Source organism: Myodes glareolus, chromosome 2 (genome assembly GCF_982192425.1).
Source record: "Myodes glareolus chromosome 2, mMyoGla1.1, whole genome shotgun sequence".
Taxonomy (NCBI): Eukaryota; Metazoa; Chordata; class Mammalia; order Rodentia; family Cricetidae; genus Myodes; species Myodes glareolus.
In genome coordinates, this window is record NC_142027.1 from 136,961,392 (window position 1) to 136,982,278 (window position 20,887).

Genomic DNA, 20,887 nt, shown 5'->3' on the forward strand with positions numbered 1-20,887 from the left:
AAAACTGCCATTGCCGGTGGCATTGCACAGGTCGGGGCTCTGGATGGCTGGGGTCCATTAACAGCATTCATAGAGACAGCGCTGGGTCAACCCCTAGCCAAGGAAAGCCCCTGTCCCTCCTACTCCTGTTAGGACTCTCTGTAGTCTGGCCAGCCTGTCTTTCCAGCCAGGAAAGTCTCCCAGCCAAGTAGCAATAATTATGGTTGCTCCCTTAGAAAACAGGAATGACTGCCCCTTTGAAGACCTACTCTGTGTCAAGTATCTGTCCTCCACACCTTACTCCTCTCCTTCATTCTGAGACCTGCCAGGCAGGAGACACAACTCTCCTCCCCTTACAGTGGAAGACTCTGAGGTTCCAACTGTACTTAGTTAGCACAATCAGGAAGTGATGGGGTCAGGATTTGAACTCAGGTTTGTTCAGTAAGGTCTCCTGACCATATTGTCTGTTGGAAGGGAGCATTATAAAGAATTAGAGACTCCACATCCCACCTGGGAATTCTCCCAAATAATGATCCTCTACTTCTCTTGGGTGCTGAGACAAGTCCTGGATCCCAACAGATGCCCCTGGAAGCCCACTTTGCAGCCAGATTGACACACTCACTGCTCTTCCAAAGAGAGTCATGGGGTGATCTGACTGGAGGAAAGATGTCCATTTCCAGCTGGACAATGCTCTATAGGTGGGGTACCGTGGCCACATGGGGCAGAACTCGGTTAGGGTCCCATTGCCCTCCTTTCTGGGGGTTGCCATCTCAATGTCTGGCCAAGCCTGTCAACTCCATCAACCACTCCTCTGTGTGCCAGTCCTGGTTCTTCATGTCTGTGCCTCAGGGCAAGCGGGGAGAGCCCAGAAAAGGGAACTGCTTCTCCTGTGTTTTCTGCCTAGGAAGGCTGGGTTCCACCCAAAGGAAGTGGAACTAAATCGCTTGTCTTTCCCTTTCTCATATTCAATCATGTTTCCAGGTGGATTTCTTGAAAAAGATGCCAGTGGAGGAGGGAGAGATAGAAAGAAAACATTTCTCCTGGATGCTTCTGGAGTGGAGGTCAGCTATTCTGAGTGGAGATGCTTCTTGGATCGACTTCCACATGACAGCAGCAGGCTCCCTGACTTGAGGCTTCCCAGATTTCTGTCTGAACGTATCACAATCCTCTGAACTCTCTAAAGGCTCCCCTATACCTGCAGAATCCAATTTAGGCTTCCTGTGTGGCTTCAGAGGGCCTGCCCACCTCCCTTTCCTCCTGTCCTCATATTCTCAGTACTTCAACACCTTGGCCTCACATGAGTTTAACTTTTGACCCTGACATTGTCGAGTCTGTTTCCAGAAAGACAAAAAAGTTACCCGGACACACTCTGGTTCCCTTGCCCCAGTGGTGCCCCTTACAACCCAAAGGCCCATGGGGCATCTTCTGTTTCCAGGAAAGACAGCTCAAGGGGAGCATGCGGCAGGCCAGAGAGGCAGAGGTCCAGGGTTAAGGCTGAGCCCAGATTCTCACACTCTGCCCTGCGTAGTTCAGAGGGAAAGGGAGCAGGAGGTAACAGCAGCTGCTGTCAGCTCACTGCGGGACTAGCCCTTGGCCCCCACGAAATGATCAAGTTGAATTAAGGGGAACTGTGTTTGAGTGACAGATATGCCCACCATGAGAGACTTCTGAGGCCTCCGTTTCTTCATCTGTAACATAGGGGTGATAATAATCCCCATCTGCCTTCCAAGTTTGTTACACGGATGAAATGGAACCGTGCTTCTAAAGTGTTCAGCAAAATGCCTCCAATGTGATGAGGCTTCAGCGCCTGATATCAGCCTCACCATCCGCATCCTCGCCACCGTGATAACCATCATCATCTTCACCATCACCATAACCTTCACCATCACCATCATCACCACCATCATCATCTTCACCATCACCATCATCACCACTATCATCATCATCACCATCACGATAACCATCATCACCATCATCATCTTCACCATCACCATAACCTTCACCATCACCATCATCACCACCATCATCTTCACCATCACCATTATCACCACCATCATCTTCACCATCACCATCATCACCACCATCATCATCTTCACCATCACCATCATCACCACCATTATCATCTTCACCATCACCATAACCTTCACCATCACCATCATCACCACCATCATCTTCACCATCACCACCATCATCATCTTCACCATCACCATCATCATCACCATCATCATCTTCACCATCACCATAACCTTCACCATCACCATCATCACCACCATCATCTTCACCATCACCATCATCACCACCATCATCATCTTCACCATCACCATCATCACTACCATCATCATCTTCACCATCACCATAATCATCATCATCACCATCACGATAACCATCATCACCATCATCATCTTCACCATCACCATCATCACCACCATCATCTTCACCATCACCATCATCACCACCATTATCATCTTCACCATCACCATAACCTTCACCATCACCATCATCACCACCATCATCATCTTCACCATCACCATCATCATCATCATCACCATCTTCACCATCATCACCACCATCATCATCTTCACCATCACCATAACCTTCACCATCACCATCATCACCACCATTATCACCTTCACCATCACCATAATCTTCATCATTACCATCACTATCATCATCATCACCATCACAATAACCATCATCATCATCACCATCTTCACCATCACCATCATTACCACCATTATCATCTTCACCATCACGATAGCCATCATCACCAACATTATCCTCATCGTCATCACCATCATTATAACCATTATCCTTGCTATCATCACCATCACCATGAGCACAATCATTGTCACCATCACTATTCTCACCACCATCTTATCACTGACACTCTCATCAGTAGCACAGTTATTACCATGACCATACCGAGTTCCCACCTCAGTTTCTAGAACTATGTGAATCTCTTTCTTACAAATAACTATAATAGGGTTCAACTTTCCCCCTATAATAACAAAAATCATTACACATAAGAGATGATTAATTCCCAGGATGTTTTTTTTTACAAGAAGCGAAGTTTCTCTATTCGTGGAAAAGCGAGTTCGGGCTTCAGGCGGGTGATCTCCAAAACGCGTGCTCATAATTATATCCTGCCAGCACCCTGCCTGCTGGGCAGCCTCCCGGGCCTCTAGGAACCCCACAGCAGCTGCAGAGGCTGCACCCATGGGTCTCCAGTCTGGTAAGGGTGGATCAGTGAGCTCCTGCATCAACCTGGCTGCCTTCACTCTGAATTTTCCTATCACCTGTGGCTACAATCATTTTGTAAACCAAGATATAAGAACACAGGTAAGGAGACTGTGCAGGGCGAGGGGGAAATTGGAAGTGCAGTGAACGGATCCTATAATACAGCAAAACCGGAAAGGGCCAGGAGCCCCATCCAAGTGCAAATGAGTGGGTGCCGATGTGATGTAGAAAGAATGCAGAGTCATCCTGTGTAGACACAGGCAGCCACAGGACTCAGCGTGGGCATTCAAAGGCCCCAAGAAAGGCAGGGCACTTGCTGGACTGACCAGGGGTTTCACACCTACGGAAGCCGGGAGTGGCCTCAACTGGAACATGTTAATGCCTTGGCTAGTACCAACCTGCCCCAGTGACAAGGTGTCTAACTTAGGGCTGACCAAGGAGTTTGTTCAAGCATTTCGAACTTTGGCTAAAACAGGGAAAGTCCCAGGCTAAACAGGGCAATAGCAGCTACAATCATTCTGCAATTACGGAGTGAAAAAAAATCCCATAATTCATCCTTAAAAACCTCAAGCTGGGAATCTTATCGCTTACCCCACGGGGTGAAGGTATAATAACGGGTTCCTGGTTGTGCTGGGCAAATGTCTGGCAGCTGGCATGCTCAAACCGGATCGTGCAGGCTGCAATCCCCTCGTTGGTTGCGAGTGGGCGATCCATTATGCAAACCTGTTTCTCTAAACCAGTGGCAGTGATGCCTCCCCTATCTGACACCTTGTGCGGACCTTTCCTATTGGCCTAACTAGAGTTAAAGCATGGTGTGGAAGAGAGGATGCAGCAGTTAAAACGAGCAGGGATTGTTTAGATGTTATGTGTGTACTGATGGCTTGGGATAATGTCTCATTCTTTATGAAAATTACTTGAGTGTCTGTATGTGCATCTATGTGTGTGTGTGCGTGTGTGTGTGTATGTGTGTGTGCGTGTGTGTGTGTGCATGACTTCAGGTCCCTCAGAGGCCACAAGAGAGCATCAGACCCGACTGGAGCTGGAGTTATAGGCAGTTGTGAGCAGCCCGATGCGGATGTTGAGACCTGCACTCCAGTCCTCTGAAAGAGCGGTAAAAGACGCTTAACTACCAAGCCATTTCTCCAGCCCCAGATGCTCCTATCTTTATCACCCCGCAGGAGGTCAGACAGAAAGAAAAATGCATCTCAGTTTCAGTTCTCTTTCTCTAAGACAAAAGTCACTCAAGACACTCTTGTGTAAATTACTATCTGCCTATAAGAAACTGGACAGAGTCAGGTGTGGTGGTGCATATACATAATCCTAGCACTGGGGAGCCTGAGGCAGGAGGATGATCACAAGTTTGAGGCCAGCCTGGGCTACATAGCTGAGTTCTTAGCTGGTCTGAGCTACACAGTGGCTTCTAAAAACGGGACTGGGAGGAGAGGCTAGAGAGGATCCCTATAAATGAGACATCAGCACTTCAGACCCCCGTGGAAGGTGAGGGTGGATCACAGACAGCGCCGAGCCAAAAGCTGGGAAACCCATCAGCATCCATCCCAGTGTGCAGGAGAGCAAACCCTGGCAGCTGCATCCACACTTGTGAAACAATGCAGGGAGAGTGCGGACATTCGACCACTCTGCACGCAGCTCCCTTCCACACTCCTGAACCGATTAGATGAGAACGCCTCGATTTAGATAACTGGAAATTGCTTTCGGAGCCTTAATTTCCCATTAGCTCATTAATCTATTCAGACTCCCAACAACACAGCTGATGATAATTCCGGAGGAAGTGGGCACTTAAGAGGAGAGCTGCGGAGGGGGAAGAGGGGACAGACACGAAGGAGAAGTCTCTGGCTTCCTGGGTGGAGGGATATCCCAACGTTTATTTGTCAAGCCAGTAATGGTGTTAGCGTCCATTAATTAACACTCATAATGGGCCAGGTGAGGGAGGGGCAAGCACTCCGGAGGGTAATTGTCTTGTTTACCTTTTTCTTCTTAACAGTTGCAATGGTGACTAATCTCACTGCTATAGCCAAGTGCCTGGCAGGAGCAACTTAAGGGGAGAAGGGTTTGCCACAGCTCACACTTTGAGGGTACAGGCTATCACGCTTGGGAAGACGTGGTGGCAGGAGCCACACGCTGGTCACGTGGCACCCACAGTCAGGAAGCCATATGTCTTACATACACACATACCATGAGCGTTTCTGAACAGATGATGATACACAAGACCCAGGTGAGAGGTGAGCTGAAAATTCCCAGAGCCCTTGAATTAAAACTGTAACCTCTTACTATGGCCTTCCCCTCCCTCCCTCTTCCTCCCTCCCTCCCTTCCTTCCCCTCCCTCCATCCTTTCCTTCCTTCTTCTTCCCTTTTTTCTCCCTTCCTCTTTTTCTTCCCTCTCTCTTCCTTCCCTCTTCCTTCCTCCTCTGCCTCCTTTTCTTCGCCCTCCCTTCTCCCTCCCTCCCTGTTTCTTTGAACAGGGTCTCACTATACAGCCCAGGCTGTGCCTCAGCTCCAGACCTGGCTACTGAGATGACAAGTCTCCATGCATGGCATCGTGTTTGCTCTGTTCTTTACAGTAGCCAATATCATTCAATATCACACCATCCTTTTAGCCAATTGACTTCATTCTCCATCTACCTGTCTCCCACTCCACCCACAGATAAATTCCACCAGTCCGGGGATTTTGTCCATTTTATCTCCTGTTGTTGCTTCTGGTGCCTGGAAAACCCCTTGGTACACAGTATTAATGTTTTAAAACTAAACATCCTTAGTTCAAAAATTTGAAATCCAAAATGGCTTCCAGTGTGAAACTTTCTGAGCTCCCACAGGGCCACAGGTGGAGCAACCCCATGCCTAACCTGAGTTTAAATATACGTTCACCAAAAGCCCTGCACCAATGAAGTTTGGGTCTCATCTCCAAGACACCGCAGCATCACGTATGCAAATGTCTGCATTATTCAGATCTTCCAAAGTCAGAATGCACTTCAAACGTAAAAACACTTTGGGTCCCAAGCACTACAGAGAACGGCGTCTTAATCTGCAATAATGATTATCCAGCAGGCAAGCGTTAATTGAATGACAGGTGAGATAGCCTTGCCCACCTCCAGCCCCCTCATTCTCAGGGCCACTGCTGTCCTTCAGTTCCACTCAGACTTATTCCCCCACCTTTCTGTCGGTCCTGGCAAACACACGCAAATAAACGTTGACCTTCTCACTTTAACCAAAGCTCCCAGGGACTTTATCCGCAAGATAAGTGCGGGTCTCAGCTGCGAGCCTCAGTACGCCTGTACAGCTATGACACGGAGCAGGCCCTGTTCCTGTTGTAGCTGACAGAGGTGTGTGGCTGGGACAGACTCACCCCTGGGTTCCATACCAGCTGCAGCAGCAACTGATACGGTTGAAGGGCTGAGCACACTGGAGAAGTCATGGATGCCATCCAAGCAGAGTTGATCTGAACTCTGACCTCACCCTTCCATGTGCCAGGAGCTGCATGGCATAAGGCAGAGTAAGAGGCGGTGGAGGAAACGCTCCTGGATAGCAGTGTGAGGCGAGGGCATGTCAGTGACTCCTCCCCACCCCCCAGAAGTCCAGTCATAGGCTCCAGTATCACGTCTGCTCTTCAGAGAAGAAGGTCAAGATGGCATGCCTCTTGAGACTTCAAGCAGAAATGGGACCCAAACTTAGCAACGTTGACTTCCAAAGCCTCAGCTCCATGTGACTGTCCCTCTCTCCTGTCCCCAGCCCCCTCTCCCAATCCCTGGCAGGGTCTCAGGCTTTGCTCATTACTCCTAAAACAGAAGGCAGGGAGGAAAGCCACCTCTGGGTCCCACCTCCAGTGCTGAAAATTGAAAAGGCTTGAGGAGTGTTCGGCCTCACTGACTCCTGGCTGCGTCCCTGTCACCTAATTACTTGACTTCAAAGCCTCCACGCAGCAGGTGTGAGGATGTGAAAGCCATTTCCCCCCACAGAACACAGCACGACATGATACAGTCAAGACGGCTCCAAGGCAGCAGGTGTACTGGGGAGATCAGGCCGCCTCTGAGCCAAACCTAAGCACCTGCCCCTGTGCAACTCAGAGTCAGAAAGCTGAGGAGCCATCGGAGAGCCCGGAACCACGGAGGACAGCAGCTCAGAAGGCTAACATACAGCAATTACTCTCCCAATCACCCTTAGGCCATGAGCTAAAGGATTCCCAGGGGCTGGAAATAATTACTCCTCCCCACAGCCCAGGCTAGCAGGGAGTGCACTGTGGCTAACTTGCTCAGGCGAGGGGTGGGGAGACTCTTACCAAGTGTCTCTAGCAGACACATATCTACCCCTATCTCTTCCATACAGTCAAGCGTGTCAGTTGTGGAGTCGCTGGACCTGAGTAGGTAGTTAAGACATGTGTGTGGATACATACAGGGGGGCATATGAGGACAGTAGTATGAGGGGATGTGTCTATGGTCACACAGCTATTAAATGGCAGGGACAGGATTTGAACCTGGTTTAACCTGCCTCCAGAGCCCATGGCTGGTGTCAATTTTTCTCTTATCTTCTTTCTAATCTTCTGTCAGTCATAACAGAGAATGTGTACAAGGAAGGGGAAGGAGTGGGGGCCAAGGTATTCCCACCTCTTGGCCGGAATAAGCAGCCAACATGAAGCCAAAGAAAGAAATGGAGTAGGAATGAAGGGGCATGAGTTCAAGTCCTCACTCCTACTTCTTAGCTGTGACATTTCCAAGTGGAGACACAGTTTTTACAGATATAAAATGGGGAAATCATAAGACACTCTCAGAGACAGGGCAGGATGAGAAAGAGCAGAAGGGAAAGAACTTTGCAAACTATCAAAGCTATCAGCAAACCACAGGGCTGGACCCAAGCTGTCAACTATTAGACCAAATCCATAGCCATACCTATTTCTCAATTGTCTGTGGCTACTTTCAAAATATACGAGTTGGTTTTGAGAAGCTCCAAGGGAAACACCGAGGCCTTGAGGACCATGCAGCTTACTTAAAAGGTTTACTATAGGGCAGCTAGAAGAGAAATCAGCTGGTGACTGATCTCCGACAGTGTATTAGTTACTTTTTCTGTGCAGAATATGTGGAGCAACTATAAATCGGGGGACACAGTCCATCATGGTGGGAGAGTCTAGTGGTGAGGGCACGAGGTCCTGTCGCAGCAGCAGTGAGGAAAAGTTGGGGCAGAAGGGGAGCTGGCTTAGGACAGGTAACCTCTATTCCTATAACCCAGTGGCTGCCAGTCAGATGCCCACCCCGTGTCCAAAAGGATCCGAAACATCAGCTGGCAGCGAAGCAACCAATCACATGAGGCTGTGGGACACTCTTCACATTCACAGCCACAATAGAGGCCCTGAGCATGGGAGACCCCACCAGCCCCAGCACATGTTACGTTAGTCGACTTTATCAGAACCGTTCTCCGTGATAACCGACCCAGACAGCTTCACCCGTGACTCTCCTCCCTCGAGTGAGCCAAAGCCCACCTCAGTACCAATTGATATCTGGCATTGTAAAAAGTTCCTTAAAGGGAAATCACTCACTTGCAGTTTTTACACTTGAGGCCAAAAAGCATCCCTTTCCCGCAGACGGTGCAGGTCTGAGACATCCAATACTTGGTGGAAAACCTGTGAGAAAGAAACAGGAAATGTCCGAGGTGGGGCAGTGGCCATGGGCCCCTCTCCAGCAGGATGAACCCCAGGATGAATGGGAAGACTATAAGCCCTGGATTCCAGCCCTGTTTGTTCCAGAACAGGTGATAATTAATATCAATCAAGTTGCCTAAGCCATGGAGCCTCAGTTTCCTTGCCTGTAAAGTGGGAGTAATCTTGACAGTGATCTCAGGGGTTACTGGGTCAGGTGTATTGGTAGCACCTGGCGCACAGGTAATACTCAATGAGTTGGGCTGTATCAGTTGTTACCTGGAGTGTTCATTAAGGTCACCTATTCACTAAACACATCCTGGAGTTGGGCTACAAATGGCAAATTCAATTCCGTAAGAGAGCAATGGACCTCCAAATCCAGTAGTGGAGTTCCCGCCCCCCAACAAACAAAAACCTTTTCAGACAACACCGGTTCACCCTCCCCCACATTGCCACCTGCGGCAAATACCGTGTGGAAGCCCCCACGCATCACAGTCACCAAGGTCACCTGGAAGTTATTAGATTAACTTGCAGATCACCCCTCCTGTGCCGCGATGTGCTTTCTGCCTTGAGATAAGACACAGAGGTGGGGGCTGGATCCAGCAAAGGTATTGAAGGTTCCCGGGTCACAGTTAATTTTAATTTTCAATTTGTGCCACCGTCGGCAGTAGTTGTACGTAATCTGCACTGCCTCCTCCGAGTGTCAAAGGGGAAACTTGGACGTGGTTACATAACTCAGAGATGGAGAACTTTGAGGGGGGCGGGCTGCTTCCCTCTGCCTACCCTCTTGCGGGATCTGGGTCAGCCCTTCAAACACAGTGAGCCAGAGCCAGCGGCAGCCTGGGGCTGCTACAGCTAAGCAAACAGCAATATCCACAGCGGAGATGCTGGCTTGAGATGCTCCCTCCCCAGCTTTGCTCTCGGACTTGGTTAAGCCCCTTTGGGTCTTAGCAGCGCTTAGCGGTCTATTCTGCAAGCTGGGGCAACTCAGGGGAGGGAATGGCAAAAGACCCATTGAGCAGCAACATAGGACTGGGGGTCCACTGGCAGTTTTCTCTCCTCTTCAGCTTTGTCCTGTCCCCTGGGTGGATGTTCTCTATTGCCCGGCTCTTGCTGTGATAATTCCAATGACAAAGAGTGAGATCTGCTGGTGGTGGTGGTGCTTTTTGTGAGACAGGATTTTATTACAATGCCCAGGCTATCCTTGAACTCCTAACTCACCATCTCACCCCGCTGTGTGCCGGGAGCATCTACCACTACCCCCGACAGCACAGGGAATGGGATGTTAATGTAATCTCTTAACCCTGCTGGGAGTTTCTCCCACCTGATTGACACCCAGCCAGGGGGGAAATGCAGGGTGGGCAAGGCGGAAGAACAACACCCATCAGGGGCTCTCGCCTCACTAGGAAGCCAGCTCTGGGGCCCAAGCTGGTCATGCTTCATTCCCCTTGACGTCAGCATCAGAGGCTGGGGTACCACCAGCTTCCAGGGAAAGCCCAGGGGTGGAGCCGCTCCCGGTGCGGCTGAGGCAGAACCCAGGGGTGTGGCTGAGCCACAAGTGTGACCAAACTGGAACGGTGACCGGGCCAGAAATGTGTGTGACAAAGAGGCGGACTGAACGAGGGACTGTGGCCACCCCAGGGGTAGAGCTAAACCAGAAACATTTGAAAAGGCCCTCATCTTGAGTCCCCTTGGTGCCACAGCTCAGCCTCTGGTCTCCGACTGACCTGTCCAGCACTGCTCCTCACAGCTTCCACCAAGGGTTCCGGCTGTGACATTTTTCTTTAAGAACTGGAGCTGAGTTATCATGAGGAGAGAGAGCAGCCCTGCCCCAGGCTGAGGCTGTGTCTGTGTCCGGGGTTTCTCCCCTCAGCCTGGCTGACAGACCTCTGGGGACTGTCAATTTGTGTCCACAGACCCTCGGATAACTGGCCAGCTCCCCAGGGACACAGACACTAGAATCCTACAGGTTGGAGGGAAGGCTCCATGAAGGAGCCAACGAGGCACCCAAGGCTCCCTCAGGTACAGAAACTCACCAGGGGTTCTCAGATCACAGGGACTGAGCATAATTAGCATCCAGGCCCCTCCCTCATTGGCCAGGGCCTCATCAGCTCCTCTGTCAGAGTTTCACCATCCTGGCCTGACTCAGCTCCCCCTCTCTCCCCTGGTTCTGTGAGGAGACTGGGGTAACCTTTAGAAAGCTGAACTTGGGAGAGTCAAGAAGTTGTTGGAAACAATTCCAGGCCATGAGGATCCTGGAAAGGCCTCCTGCTGGTCCGCTGCTCTCCAGTAACCTCTAGCAACAAGTTTAGCTAGCCATCTTGAGTTTCCTGGGTAAAGAGCCTCCATTTGGAGCCTGAAGTACTTTACCATATCAGTAAGGTATGTGCACAGCCCTTAATACATCATCTCATTGATAGGCAGAATGTATGAACTTATTCCTACAAAAATCAAAGTTTCTTCTCTAACTATGGTTTGATGTCACACTCTCAAGCCTGCTGGGCTTGGTTCATGAATGACAGTTTAATGTTATTTCTTTAAAGATCTTGATTATACTATCCCAACGTCTTCCCTTATTTCTCTCATTGTATATTGTGTGATTTTTTTTATAATAAAAACATTGTAAAAAATGGAGTCCAAAGTGGGTATGCAATTTCTCATGGCTACAAAGCTTTATCAGGAGGGACTGGAACCCAGGTCAGAGTGAGCATAATGTCTCTGTTTTTAACTGTCCTGTGTAGATTTGCTAAGGGCAAGGCTGCGGTGCAGATACCTCGGTCCAACAAAAGACAAAAGGGTGTGGTGGTGTGGAAGCTGAGGATGGACACATTACCGGCACCCACCAGCTCCAGCACCACCGCCCCCGACACACGCAGGCACAGTCTCCTACCTACCTGTGCTTAATGGAGTTGCCAAGGTCTCTGCGTGGGATCTGCGGTGACCACCGTGGTACAGACAGCGTGTCTGTGGAGAGAAGAACAGACAGGAAGGGTCAAGAGCTGAGCCACCTCTGCCTACCTGGTCCCTGGAAACCAAAAGGAGCCCCACCTACTGGCCTCAGGTAGGGTGTTGGTTGTTTTGGCCTGCAGAGCCATGCCAGGTGGAGCCCCTGGTTAAGTCGTGGGCTTGACTAACAGGAGGCTTCCCAGGTAGGGCAGGCAGCAGATGCCTTCAAATATGTCAGCCGGGGTCAGGTGTGGGGAACCACATCAGTCACTGCGGCAGTCAGGCTGAGGCAGGAGGATTATGAGTTCAAGGTCATCCTGAGCTGCACAGCAATATTCTGTCTCAAAAAAATAAAAAAAAAAGGAAAGAATAAAAGAAGAAAGAAGCCGCATGTGTGATTTGGTGAGGTGGATGGATAAAGGGTCTCGCTGCCAAGTGGAAGCCCCGAGTTTGACGCCTGGGTCCTTTGCACAGGGTGGAGGAAAAGAACTGACTCCTAGCAGCTGGCCTCTGACCACACATGTGCCCACATGCATACACCATTGGTTAATTAAAAGTTACATTCTGTAATCTAAAAATAGAAGAGAAAGAGAGAGAGAGAGGGAGAAAGAGGGAGGGAGGGAGGGAGAGAGGAAGGGAGGGAGGGAGAATGTGGGGAGGGCACTGTGAAAAGAATACAGCCCAGCATGACCTCAGCTTAATGGTTCTTAGCACATGCCTGGTGTAGGCTGAGTGCCTCCCGTGCATGAGGCCGGTCTGAGCTGCATATAACAAACACATGAAAAGAAAAAGCAAAGCCGAACAGACTCTACGTGGAAAACCCTTCGGATACTGCTGACAACTTTCAGACCGTCCTGCTGTGTGCAACCCCAACTCATACTAGAACAAGTGGGTGAGTGAGTGAGCAGCCGAGTGCAGGGATGACGTAGTGCAGGGATGACGTAGTGCAGGGATGACGTAGAGCAGGGATGACGTAGTGTAGGGATGACGTAGTGCAGGGATGACGTAGTGCAGGGATGACGTAGTGCAGGGATGACGGACGGCTATCCGGATGGATGACGGATGGGCAGGTAAGTGGGTAGATGGATGAAGGAGAGTGTGTGATGGAGGAGAGGTGGGTGGCTACATGTATACATGGGAAATGCTTGGTGTGTGGGTGTGTGGATGGATGGATGGATGGATGGATGGATGGACAGATGTGGACAAATAAGAATGAGAAAAAAATAATAAGGCACGTAGACTTCAGACTGAGTGCCTGCTCCTGTCCTTTCTTTATTTTCTTTTCACACTTTAGCTCGAATATGAGCAAACCATATAGTCACAAATGACCAAGTTCTAGGTCCTCTGAGACCTTGCGCATAAACCCCATCCCACCCCCATTGCCTGCTCCCCCCTCCGCCCCCCAGCAGCAGCCTCCCGGAAGACCTTGCAGGCAGCAGACATAAACCAACAGCTGCAGTGTGAGCTAGTGCTGCCTTGGACAATCCGGGAGAAAGGCAATCGGCCAAGCTCACGCCGGCGCCCACTTCTCAGCCAGATGGATGGAGCCTGCCGGGGGCTTCAGGGTTGCAGATGTGTTGCCTCATTTTTCACAGGCATTGTCATGGAGTGTCGCTCTCATTGGGAGAGCTGGGCATGTCAGAACACATCGGGAGCAGTTAACCCCAGTGGGCTCTCTCTTCTATCTGGGGATGGTCACAGTGATTGAAAAGCAGTTTTCAGAAACCTCTGTGCCACCCTTGCAAAGCTGGAACCCCTTCCTTCCTTCCTTCCTTCCTTCCTTCCTTCCTTCCTTCCTTCCTTCCTTCCTTCCTTCCTTCCTTTCTCAAGAGCTGATGATTTTCCAAGCCCCAAATGCTGAAGAAAACTGAGGAGGCGACCTGACACACCTGTAAGCCCCACAGCCTGCAGAATGCTTAACAAAGCCCGTTTTACTACTTCGTCCAGTTTCTGAGGGAGATAGAAAGGAAGGCAGTGCTCTTGAAAAAATATTCTCTATGTCAACCCCTCTTTCAGACTGACGTGAGAGAAAAGATGAAAAGACATTACCCATTAACTCTGAAAGGCTGGACAGGAAAGGAAGGTCAACCTCCTATGAGAAATCTACAAAACAGGAAGTACTAAAGAGAGTCCACTCATGGGCCATTAATAATGCCTGACTAGAGCTGAGTTGAGAAGGACTGAGAGCAAGAGTAGCGAGACTGATTGCTAATGTCTGCCATACCTGAGGAAGGAGGTTTGCTAACAAATCTTGAGATTGATTAGTAATGTCTGTCACGAGCAAGGAAGGATGCAGTCCTTACACATCTTGTGCGGATTTACCTCCTCCACAAAAGCAATAATCAAATCTTCACCTTGGCACTCACCTCAGAGCATCGTGCCTATGGCTGAGTATGCTCTTAACACACGTTTGGTGAAGTCAAGATTCTTACAACAGAAACAGTTAATTGAACACTTAGTATGTGCCGAGATCCTCTGGGTACCTAATAACCAGAAGCTCTGCCTCCTTGCATCCAGTGCCTTAGCTATGCCCTTTGTACAAAGGAAGGCAAGGGAGCTCAGGACGAGTGCACTGACCAGGTCAAGGTCACACAGTCAGGAACTGGCAGGAGCAAATGTAAATGCGACTCCCTAAAGGGACTGAGAATGGCCTTGCGTTCACATCCTCAGCTCCCAGGCAAACCTTTGGGGGGATTTGGAGATTTCTGAAGACATTCTGGGGTGTCACACTGTGTTTGGGAGTTTGTTACTGGCAGCTAGTGGGGTGGAGCCAGAGGCTCTGTTGAGCATCCTTTTATACACAGGTGAGACTTCTCCCCATACCCTTAACAAGTTAAAGCATCCCAAGAATCAGTTGCATCAAGGTTGAGGCTCCTGATCTGGAAGTTTCTATAAATGCCCGTCCCCTAAAAATAAAGTATCTCAGATGATGGCCCCAGGCTGCGTCATCTCGGGCTATGAGCATCTCCCATTAGCTCAGTGTTGTACTTAGTCCCTATCCGGCCCCTTTGCTCAGGGCAGATGCAATTAAGCTCCAGGGCTGGCTTTGGCGTTTCGGGCTCGGCTTGAGGGGTACATCCTGTCAACTGCATTAAGCTGCAAAGCCTCATTAGTCTGGAGCCATTGCTCCCCAGGCTCGGCTTCTTCTGTGGGCGTGAGATTCAAACTCCAAGAGTCTCCCTCTGCTTCCTTTGTTTGGGTTTCATTAAACTTACCAACGCGAGCCTTGGCCTCAGAGCAAAGGGAAACTGGTGGAAGGGAAGAGGGGGAAGATACCAGAGACTCGAGGCCTTATCATAACAGGGAAGGCAAATAACATTTACGGCAATTAAGCTGATCTAGAAACTTCTGCGTAACAACCAAAGTGTCTATTAAGATGTCTCCATAGCTGCACGGAAGGCTCTTTCCCACTCTAATTTTCTGATAACAAGGCAGAGTCTTGCACAGCACGGCTGCCTTCATCTCGGGGGAAGAAAAATCGCTGCCTCTTTCGAGATATTTCCATTGCCAGCACTTGGAAAGGGACAGAGCTGGGAGGAAGACTGCCCTTGTTCCTAGGTTAGGGTGTAGAAACTCTTTCAGAAACACCCCCCAAATGAAATGAGGGGTACGGCCCAGGAGCCAGAGCCTTTGAGGCCACCTGGAAGTCTAAGAGTCAAACAGAAGGGCCTCATGGGGGTCGATGTTAATAAAGTGTCCAATTTTTATAAATGTTTGGTTTGGCTTGATTTGGTCAGGTTTCTGAGATGGTATCAGGTAGCCCAGGCTGGCTCCAAACTTGCTGACCTTGAATGCATAATCCACCTATTTCTACTTCCCCAGTGCTGGGATTACAGGCAGGTACTGCCCTGTCTGGCCTGCATGATTGATAAGTTCGTTATAAATCCTCAGGCTCTGAGCTGGAGAATCTGAAATCAGGCGTGTGGGGGAGACATGAGAGGTATGTGAAGATATCAGACGTAGCTGGAAGGTGAGGAAGCCGAGGGAGAGCGGGATGAAGAGAGAAAGAAGAAGAAAACTAGAAATGAGAAAAATAATGAGCTGAGTGTGGTGACACCCACTAGCTACCAGGGCAGGTGAGGTCACAGCCAGCCTGGGCTAAGGAGTGGGTTTAGAATGAACTCAAGGCCAGCCTGAGCTAAGGAGTTAGCACAAGGCCAGCCTGGGCTAAGGAGTGAGCTCAGGGCCAGCCTGGGCTAAGGAGTGAGCTCAAGGCCAGCCTTGGTGACTTAGGCAAACCCTGTCTCAATATATAAAAATGAAAGGATGGAGTGGGCAAGAGACTCAGTCGTAGGGCCTTGCTTGGTGAGTGTGAGGTCCTGGGTGCTTCACTGGTAGCAAAGAAGCAAGAAGATAGGGGGAGGGGAGGGTAGGGGAGAGGCAGGGAGAGGAGGGTTAAGGGGAGGAAATACTCAGGTCTTTTTGGTGAAGGTCCCTGAATGCCCATCACCATTGTAATCCAAGGTCCTCACGCATCCTCACCGAGTCTACATGCCCCATGCACTATCTCACTAGTGCCACGTGAGACAGCCACGTGAGTGCAGATGTTGACAATCTATCGTTCATTCCTCATTTTCATCAGCAAGACACCAAGAAGTCATCCCATTTGTCCAAGGGCAAATAAAGATCAAACTCAGTCACACAGTCAGGGCTCAACAAACAACAGCCCATTTTACTGGTGGGAAGGTTGAGGCTTCACCTGTCAATGCCTCCGACCTCTGTCTGGGAGGAACAGAAGACAGGACGAATGCCAACCCCTTTTCAGATCAGTGTCCAGAAGCTGGAAGGGAAGGATCGAGTCCTTCCCATGCATCCTTCCCTCCAGGTTAGAACCGGAACCTTGGTTTTGACCCCGTGAGACCCATTTCAGACTTCTGACTTTCTGAGCTAGAAGGTTAATACCCACACATGGTTTGCAAACTGCTCGATTTGTGCCGGTTTGTTACAGAATGGTACAAAGCTCACACAGCTCCTGTCTTGTGCCAGGTGCGACTTCAAGAATCGGGGCTATACCGAACAGCGTAGCCAAATTTTCTAGGCTTAAGCGATCTCTTGGGAAAACAGAAAGCAAACAGCTGAACAAAAGAGAGCCCTTTAGGAAAACAAAACAGTTCAGACTTCGGGATTTTTAAGGCTCCAGCACTAGAATAGTAAGCAGCAGGCTGTGCCTGACGCCAGAAACACTCGAGCTCCCTGGTGGCCACGGGGAGTAGATCCCGCCTGGATTCCAGCTCACTGAGGTGAGAACAGGATAGTTTCAGAGCAAGCTGGCCAGAGAACAGCCATGTGGGTGAGCACTGGGGGGGGACCGAGACCCCACCTCAGTGGGGAGCATCTTAATCACTGTAGGCAATGACGCAGATGACAGCAGGCCTCCCTCAGCCCGTAGCTGCCCCTTCTACACGGCTGTGGCAGAGTACAGGACAGGACAGGAAGACTCAGGGAGGAAAGGTTTTGTTCTACCTCCCAGTTACCAAGGGTCTCAGTTCATCATGGTGGAGTACGTGGCAGAGAAAGCTGCCTTGTGGTCGACCAGGCCACAGAAAGAAAGGGGGGCTGCACTACGACCTTCCTATTGACCCACTTCTGTCAGGGAGACCCACATCCTGCCTAGACAGCACCCCAATCCTGGGAACAAAGCAAACCTCTGGGAAGCTGTGTCTACAGTTTCCAAAGCACAGTCGGCTTGTTCAGACTCCTACGGCTGAGCAGACTTCTGAAGTCAGTTCCTATAAATCTTAATCCGTGCTCCTCATCTATCACTGGGTCCCCTTCCGAGGCAAATGTGACAATCATTTTAAACACCGCGCCTTTCTAGAATCCACGGACATCTCTAAAAGCCCCACAGTGATGAGGCATTCCTAATCCCTAATCATATTTCCATGGAGAAAAAGACCCAAGCACATGCTAATATGAACAGCCAGCATTTATTGAGCACCAACTGTATGTGTGGTTTCAATTCAGGATTCCATTGAATCCCACGGTTGCATTTCAGATGTGGATGGTGAGGTCTGAGCTCGGACAGTCAAGAGCCAGAGAGCTGATTTGGAAAAATCATAAACGAAACAGGAGTTTCAAACTATCCTTAAGCTTCCACTTCACGGACGAGACGGATTGAGTGGCAACTTAGCCGCATTCAAATTGACTAGAAAATTCTTTGAGTCCAAAGACATCTGCAACTCATAAAACTTAAAGCACTAAACTTTCCTTTTGAGGCCACAGGCTAGGTGCCAGCCCAAGTCCCACTGATTCATCCAGGGTGCTCAGCAAGGCTTGACTAAAGCTGCCCATACCATTCACACAGCGAGCAAGAACTCTATTAGCTTTAATATCCAATCCAAATATAATGTATGTCAGATCTAAAAGCATTTTAATTATGTGCTGTCTCCAAAGGTTACAGCTCCGCGATACTTTGGGGCTGAGTGGAGTCTATTCACAGACTTAGACGTAGCTTTCTCCCAAGACTAACACAGCCCACCTCCCGAGCTTCAAACACCATCAGGGAAGGCTCTTGACAACGCCATGTAGGGCCACACAGCACCGGCTAGCGCCGCGACGAAGGAACGTCACTGCCAGGCTGATGGGTGGCTCGGCTTGCTGGGTAAAGGTATTGGTTGCCCCAAGTCTGACCACCTGAACTGAACACTGTCCCGCATGGCAGACGGAGAGAATAGACTCCCACAGGTTCTCCTCTGACTGCTACATACATGCCATGGGATGAGTACCACCCCCAGTACTCAAACTGAAATGGAATAAAAGAAAGTCGGGAGTTGGCTGAGCAGGCAAAGATGCTGGCCATCAAACCTAAGAGCCTGAGTTTAACCTTTGCAAGGTAGGAAAGAAACACACACACACACACACACACACACACACACACACACACACAATCATGATTTTAAAAGACTCCAGCCAATCTGACTGGGTTTGGGATCACTCACAGGACGTTCCCATGCTGGTCCTTCCATAGAGGTTTAGCTATGGAGGGAAGACCTCCCCTGGATGTGGGAGTGCCATCCCATGGGCTGTGATTCCAAGCTGAATGAAAAGGGAGGAAGGGGAAAGCGGGCTGAGCACCAGCCTTGTCTCTGTGCTTCTCCACGGCGGATGCCACGTGACCAGCCACCTCACACGCCTGTCACCTTCCCCACCACCATGCGCTGTCGCCTCAAACTGTGAGCCACGGAAACACTTTTCTTCCTAAGTTGCTCGCATCTGGGTCTTATCACTGCCGCAGGAGTGAGGCGGACTTCAAGGTCGTGCTACAAGGAAAAGCCGGGGCATAAGGGGTTGCCAGTGATGCTTGGATGACATGCCAGTGGTCCATAGGATGGAACTGCTTACAAGGATTGGGATTGGGGGCTCCTTGTGGCACCGAGGCCAAGTAAGGGACAACAGTGATGCTACCTGTATAGGGAGAGGGGTTATTAGTTAATTGTCTCATCATCATGACCAAATCACCCACAAGAAGCAACACAGGAGTTGATGCTGGATCCCATCATGTGGGGGCTGTCAGTCAGCTGGTGAGGCATGCTCACATCCAGGAGGACCAAGAGCCAGAGTCAGGACAAAAAGCGAAGCTGGGCTATCAATACCAACACCTGCTTCCCCAGAGACCACTTCCTCCAGGCAGGCCAACCCTCTTGAAGGCTGCACTACATTCCAAGACAGCTCCACCAGTTGACGATGGACTACTCAATCACATGAACTTGTAGAGGACATTGCATACCCAAACGCCAACAATAATTAAAGGAAGGCGCTGAGGTCAAGCCAATGGCTACATGTGTGTGGCTTAAGATGGAGACCTAACCTTGAACATGAGACTCCTAAGGAGACAAAAAAACATTCGCTATTTCTAAGTGAAGAGCCCTAACACGGCATTGATTCACCCAGTGCAATGTGGGAGGAAAAAGAGGGAATTTTCCAGTCGGCAGATGTGTGGCCAACATCAGCTCTGTCACTGATAAACCAGGGGACCTTGGGTGCCCTTGCTTTCCTGAATCTCAGCTTGGTCTCTTACATAGAAGGGAAACATAGATTCTCCTTATGGGGCCATTAGAGGGACGGAGGGGTGGTAATTAGAAGTCGTTCCGCACAACGCCTGACACATTGTTGTTACTGGCCTGGTCATCAACACCGTTATTCTTCGTCTAGAATTCACAGGCCAGGCGGAACAGGGCAAAGCTCTCTGCTGACTGTGATTTAGGACAGAGGTCGGTATGCTTGACCCCTGAGCCTAATGAAGCCTGTTGTCGGGTTCTGTAAATACACTTTGATTGGCACACAGCCACGCTCAGACACTGACGTGTTGTTTGTGGCTGTCCGCTTGCCTTGCAACAAAATTGAGAGGCGATGACGGAGACAATATAACTCACAAAGCCAAAAATAGCCATCAACTGGACTCTCACAGAAAAAGTCCATCAATTCCTGAGAAACGCATTTCTTTAGCCAACTAGATTCCTTCCTTCCCCACTCCACTCCAACCTTGGAGTCACTAGATCTCAGTTCAAGACCCGCTCAGACTATTTGCTAGTGACCAATGACCTAGTGATAGTGACCAATAATCTTTGACCAATGACCAAGCCAAAATATACATGAGTCCTTGGTGTCCTCTGTTTGCTTAACCTAGCCATGACTGAGCATGGGGAGACTCACAAGAATCTTAGCCAAGCCAGGCGGTGGTGGCACATGCCTTTAATCCCAGTACTTGGGAGGCAGAGGCAGGCAGATCTCTGTGAGTTCGAGGCCAGCCCGGTCTACAAGAGCTAGTTCCAGGACAGGCTCCAAAGCTATAGAGAAACAAAAAAACAAAAATAGTCTTAGCCAAAATGCTAACCCCAGGACCTGAAACATTGCCTTAGTTAGTAAAGTGTTTTCTGCACAAGTGTGAGGACCTGAGTTTGAATCCTGAGAACCTATAGAAAAAAATGGGTACAGTGGTATGCACTATACTGCAATTATAACATTGGGGTTGGGAGGCAGAGACAAGGGGATTCCCAAGGCTCATTGGTTAGTTAGCCTAGGCAAATAGGCAAGCTCCAAGTTTAGCAAGATGTTATGGGATCATGCTCTTGTATGCTGTGAAGA

At 49.7% G+C, this 20,887-nt stretch overlaps 1 protein-coding gene across 2 annotated transcripts in view; it reads right to left on the reverse strand.

Annotated features, from left to right (window-relative positions):
- The window catches only part of Ksr2 (kinase suppressor of ras 2), a 359,771-nt gene that overhangs the window by 98,944 nt on the left and 239,940 nt on the right, over window positions 1-20,887 (reverse strand). For both annotated transcript variants that reach the window (XM_085681325.2, XM_085681322.2), the window contains exons 6-7: window positions 11,752-11,821; window positions 8,759-8,842 (exon numbers count right to left, since the gene is read on the reverse strand). In XM_085681325.2, the coding sequence (XP_085537451.1) occupies window positions 8,759-8,842; window positions 11,752-11,821 (154 nt within the window). The remainder of the gene's footprint in view (window positions 1-8,758; window positions 8,843-11,751; window positions 11,822-20,887) is intronic.